The sequence below is a fragment of the Sclerotinia sclerotiorum genome, genomic scaffold, assembly GCF_000146945.2.
Source record: "Sclerotinia sclerotiorum 1980 UF-70 scaffold_4 genomic scaffold, whole genome shotgun sequence".
NCBI classification, from domain to species: Eukaryota; Fungi; Ascomycota; class Leotiomycetes; order Helotiales; family Sclerotiniaceae; genus Sclerotinia; species Sclerotinia sclerotiorum.
In genome coordinates this window covers 1-6160 of record NW_001820832.1, presented here as the reverse complement: position 1 = coordinate 6160, position 6160 = coordinate 1, and the positions used below count along the sequence as shown (strand labels likewise).

At 30.5% G+C, this 6160-nt stretch overlaps 2 protein-coding genes across 2 annotated transcripts; one reads left to right on the top strand and one right to left on the bottom strand.

The window, feature by feature from the left end:
- Positions 1 to 1229: 1229 nt before the first annotated feature.
- SS1G_03110 (hypothetical protein) lies at positions 1230 to 2153 on the top strand (the record flags this gene model as incomplete). The annotated part of the gene is made up of 1 exon (XM_001594972.1): positions 1230 to 2153. One exon carries the CDS (start codon positions 1230 to 1232, stop codon positions 2151 to 2153), a length of 924 nt encoding a protein of 307 aa, XP_001595022.1.
- A 1520-nt stretch (positions 2154 to 3673) lies between these two features.
- SS1G_03109 (hypothetical protein) lies at positions 3674 to 3844 on the bottom strand (the record flags this gene model as incomplete). Its single annotated transcript, XM_001594971.1, has 1 exon — positions 3674 to 3844. A coding segment is annotated over one exon (171 nt), but the record flags the coding sequence as incomplete, so codon positions are not given.
- Between the last annotated feature and the right edge of the window lie 2316 nt (positions 3845 to 6160).

Sequence of the window (6160 nt, the reverse complement as noted above, 5' to 3'; positions counted from 1 at the left end):
TATCGTAACATTATATCAAAAATCATCATTTTGATTTATTAATAACTTTACAATAAATTAATATAATTTAATACTATTTGAATTATAAATTAGTTTTAGAGATTCCAGACATTTTCTTATTTTATTGATTGATGATTGAATTTCATAGAAATTAAAAATTGTCAATTTAATTTTCAATATCTCAATTAATAAAACTATAAAAAATTTGAAATATTCAAAATTTATTATTATATAAGTAATAAATCTACTTTCAAAAATCTCAAAAATTGTATTTATAACTAAGAAAATCATAAATATCGATTTTTATTATTTTTGTTATTTTTGGTGGGAAAATTTGCCCAAAAGCGGAGTGGCCCAAATTAGAGATCTTAGACTTAGTGAGGCTAAATTCAATAGATCGGATGGAACTTCTTCCGACATCGACAAAGTTTCCAACTTCTTGGGTGCCACTACCAACATTTGTCAGCATCGTCACTGCACTTATGGTAGTGCCTACTTATTTATCGCCCCTAGTATGTATTTAGTTGACTTTAAGCCATCATTCGAACTTTCTCTCTCTTACAAGCTTCGGGAACTACTTGAGCCGGTTCTAAATGTGCGATGTGATCGATATCACTCCACGCATATTGTTTGATCTAGAGCGTGTTTGGCTGAGAACTTCAAGAGCGGGAATAACCTGTACTCCCAAATTGTTCTAGGAAAACGCTATTGACCAATCCAGACAGTATGGTTCAAATAATTGTTCGAGCTGTCGATATCTGGTAAACGTCTGCAATCCTCTTTCTACCATTTCTCCAGAAGGCCGCGGCTCTTGGGCTAAATAAACATTAGCTTATGAACAGAATATACAGAGGCATGTCACCTGATCATTGAGAGATTGAGAGCCAATCCTATCTTTTCAACAGTCTCTCGTATGTTAAATAACTTTTAACCTCGAGAATCATAAGCTAGTCTCGCGGCCTAGTGTATTGCCGGTCAACTTTATTTACTTGGTAGGTCTCCCTTGAGACATATAATTAGGAAGAAATGAATCGTTCGGAAAGATCAAGGTCCGGACAGTAGTCTCCTATCATCATGGAACTTACCAACCCTATATATATTTTGCTTAACTTCCCATTCATATCATTCTTTATCCAACAAGCAACTTTATACTTCTCTTCAACTGTCCAGTCATACCACATCCAACAATTGTCCAACCACAATATTTTTTCACACCAATCAAAAGCATCATGCTTTTCTCTATCATCACGTTCATTGCTATCGCTAGTATCTTGGATCTTGCTTCAAGTCTGCCAACCAAAAGGCAGGCAGGGCCAGCCGATGCAGATATTCTTCAATATGCCTTGACTCTGGAGCATCTAGAGAATGCTTTCTATAAAAAAGCTCTCTCTGAAATGCCAGAACAGATGTGGCTCGACGCGAACTTTTCGTCTTCCTTCTATAACCAGTTAAAATACATAGTGCATGACGAGGAGGCCCATGTTGTCTATCTTCAGACTGGTCTTACCGCTGCAGGTGCAGCACCTGTTGAAGCTTGTGAATACAAGTTCCCATTCACGGATCCAAAGTCATTTGTCGCTCTCGCTTCGGTCATCGAAGGTGTTGGTGTCTCCGCATACCTCGGAGCAGCAGCCGATATTACAACAAAGGCCTATCTCACCGCAGCTGCTTCTATCCTTGCCACTGAAGCTCTTCATCAATCCACTGAACGTAGCGCGAATGGGGAGATCCCAATGGCCAATCCCTTGTCGACACCTCTCGGACTTAACGCCGTCTACTCCATCGCGTCATCTTTTATTGTTTCTTGCCCATCCACCAATGCCGTGTTGCCTGTAATGGCCTACTCCTCTCTTGCTCTCAAGTCCGGCTTGCCTACTGCGCCAGGTGCCAGTATTGTGCTGGTACCAGAGACCATTCCATCGGGAACCTTCTACACTACCTTCGTTAGCGGACTCGATGCTATCGCTGTTGAAAGTCAGGTCGGCAGTGATGGTCTGATCATGAATGTTGTTCCACTGAGCATCTCGGGACAAAGTTACGCCTTCTTGACCAGAGATAAATCGGGTAACTTGACTGATGCTAACATCATCGCTGGTCCAGTTGTTATCGAGGTTACACCTGATTCACCAACTTTTAGCTTGATGGTTATTTAAAACTCTGCCTGATCTTTCTCATGGAGAAACTGATAGAGATGTAGAATAATGTTATTATTGCCATTAGACATGTTAAATAATTAATGATTTTAATAAATGTATAAAATATATTCTTATAACGTAACTTATGGTGAACCGGGTCATATGGGGAACCGGGTCACAAAATTCAATTCTCTCTATGTGATCTTGTTCTACGAGCTACACATTCATCCAATTCCAACTCTAAATCACTTGAATTACTCTCTGGCTCTTCTTCTTCAGTCTCCTCTTCTAATTCTTCAATTGGATGTTTACGTGGTCGCCTTCGTAGCTTTTTCTCCTTTGGTTTTTCCTTTGCCTTATGTATCATTTTCAGTACTTCCTCATTACTAAAGATAAATTGATCTTGTAATTTGACTCTTTTGCCTTTAATTTTCTTCTTTCGAGTCTCAATTACTTCCTGAGCATCAGCGAACTGTTTCCGAAGTAGGGCTATCTTAGCATTTTAAGATTCTACAAGCCTAGTCATTCTTTTGGTATATCGACGAGTTGATGATATAAGAGAATCATTATCTGCTAAAGCTTTATTAAAGGTTTGATTTGCTTGCCTTAGCTTTATCCTATTTAGAGGAGAGCTCTTGAGTATAGATAAGTCTAGATCTTGATTGGACATTTTCATTTGTAAAGTAGAAGGTTATTGGGAGGAGTTAAATGGTAATTGTTGGGTTTCTTGAGACTAGAAAGAGTATCAGATTGAATTGATTGATTCTCTAGCTAAGCAGTTAAGCTGCGAGCATATATTCAAAAAAATGAAGGAATAGGTTGGGTATTCAGCCTTCGGAATTAAAGTGCTTTGAAATCAAAATATTGAAAGCAAACAAACAGTATACCAAAAAGGAAAGAATGAATTAAAAGTTGAGTTTTGTTTGCTCCTTATATGCATATGTACTATATATGCATATGCTGCCAAGATCCCAGGAGGTCAACAGTAATATATCGAGTACTTTTCGTAAGGTAAAAGGTACTAAACCAGTTTCTCTTTAATCAATTTTAATATTAGAAGAATTCAGTGTTTTTTTTCTAATATTTTGAAAGAGTTCTATCTATTCAGCTCTTTGAATTCGCTTTATATCAACTCGAGAATATCGATCGATCTCTAAAGCATAATATTGTTTCATTGGCTTATACATTGCAATATCAAATAATTGAAGTAAATGAAAGCAATAAGAAGATAATATAAATAAATCGATTTCCTTCTCTATATAGAAAGTAATAAAGCTATCTGTAATATGATTTGAATAGCCATCCATAATCAAAAGTCGAGGTCGGTCACCTGACACTTTCTTGGATTCTGGTTCGAAAATCCTTTTTAGCTATTCTAATCCATAACTATTTGAGGTCCATCCATTCGTACTCGTAGAAAACTGCCAGCTTTGAGGCATATCCTTTGGAATCCATACAGAATTTGTATTCTGAGCCTTGAAAATGATTATAGGTAATAGAGTCTTTCTAATTGTATTGATATATTCAAATACAATTATTCATTCTTGTTTGCTAGCTGTAACTTTCCAATTCGATTTCTGAGTAGAATCGACTATAATACGCATACTTTGAGTACTTCTAACTCCAAATCTGATTTTGTTTATATTATATATATCATCTAATTCATACTTTCGTTTAATGAGACATGTACGAAACGCATCAAACCAAGCCTGAATATTCTCCGGAGTTGCCACTTTAGCCTGATTAGACTCTAATTGATGTGAATAGCATGTTTTAAGTTCTGGATGTCGTTTTTGGAATCTATAGATCCATTCGTAGCCTATAAATGGAATTTCTGTCGAGGTAGGAATTCGAGATGACGCGATCTGAATATGTCGAAGATGAATTTCGTCGGTCATTTCCTTCATCAATATAGGTATAATAAGGAATCCAGTAATAATAAGTTGTGAAATCCATTATACAAGAGTATTTTCTTTTGTGTTTGAAAGAATTTGAGCTATTTCATAAGATTGAGTATATGATTTCCTTCCAGCGACCCTAGCTATAAAAGTTGATTTAGGAACTTCAAAATACTCTACAATCTTTCTAATTGATTTAAAGTCCTTCAATTGAAGTGCAATAATAGCATTCTGTATCTTCTCTTCAATTTGAGAAGGCGTAAGAGGTGATTCGGTATGTATAGCAAAATTTGTTGGGGTTTGAAGTCAGTGATGGGCTAAATGTGACCCGGTTCCCCATATGACCCGGTTCACCATAAGTTACGTTATATAAAATAAAAATACAATTAATAAAAAATCTTATTTTTGTATCTCTTAAATTACTTTTATTATATATTGATATTTTAAATTTTTAAAATATAATCAATACTAATTTTGAAATCAAAAATCAAAACTTTTAAATTCAAAGAAGAATAGATAAAATTAAAAATTAAAAAAAAATTATAAAACTAAAATTATAATCAATAAAAAGTTTAAAATAAAAAATAAAAAAAAGAGAGAAAGTAAAATATCTACTCAAAAGTAAAATCTAAAATCTGTTAAAAGGAATGACCTTACACAGGGAATAGTGGGAAGCTGATAGGGCAGAACTGAGGCTATATTGGTCTTGTATATGAATCACTCATTATTTAAGTTCTACGGAAGTGCGAAGCTCTCCTACAGAGAGCTTCTCAATCTAGTCCTAATAGGACTAGTGCCCTGTGCACGTGCTACGCAGGAACTATTCACTTTAACAAAATCTAATAATTTTAATATTTGAAGTATTAAATTTTTATAATAGACTTTGAAGAGTATATAAATAAAATATATTTAATTTTAAAGATATTCAAATTATTTATATAATAATAATAATAATAATAATAATAATAATAATAATTTATCTAGTATTTTATTTAATAACTTATTTAATTTTATATATTTTATTATAATTAATCTCTAATATTCAAAACGAGCTGATATTCCGTCTGCACTCTAATATACATTTAATATTTAGATTTAAAAAAAAAAAAAAAAAAATAAAAAATAAAAATATTGTATTTATATTAGACTTTCTCAAAAGGCCAGGGGTTCAGGGGATGCAGGCCCCTGGTATAATAAATATAATATTAAATCAATTAAGTTTGAATAAGAAATAACAATTAATTGTTTATTATTTAAATATAATAGTAATAATAGTAATAATAGTATTTTTTTATTTGATGAATATAAATTTAAGATTCATATTCTAGATCTTTCAAAGAATACAAAAATATATTAATCTCAGGATTTTTAAATTAAAATTATTTTAAAAAGTATTTTTAATTTATAATAAATTTTGATAAATTATTCTATTATAATACTTTTATTTTATTTAAAATAAATATATATATTTCAAAAATTAAATAATTTTAAAATATAAAAATAATCAAAAAATTAATGATAATATGAAAAATTTTACAAAAGAAAAACTAGTAAAAAAAACTAATTCATATCAAAATAATAAGAAAAAGATAAAATTCGAGATAAAATTAAATATTTATTATAGAAATATTCTATTTTATTAAGAATAATTGATTTTGTAAAAATCAATAATATTTGAAGATTTGAAGAATTTAAAAAAACTATATAACAATTATGATAAATAATTTTTTTTATATTAAAAATAAGAATTTAAATAATTATTTAAATTATAATATAATAAATACTATATCAAAAAAACTTCTTTTATTTATATAAATATTTAAGTAGTAATAACAATAATAATAATGTTTTTCATTTAGAAGATATAAGTTTGAGATTTGTATTCTAAATTTTTTAAAAGATATAAAAATATATTAAATTAAAGATTTTTAAATTATAATAAATTTTGATAAACTATTTTATTACAATTTTTCTGTTTTATTTAAAATAAATATATATATTTCAAAAGCTAAATAATTTTAAGATATAAAAATGATCAAAAAATTAAATAATATTAAATCGAAATTAATAATAAAGAAGAGATAAAATTCAAACAAAGAAGTAAATATCTATTATAAAGATATTTTA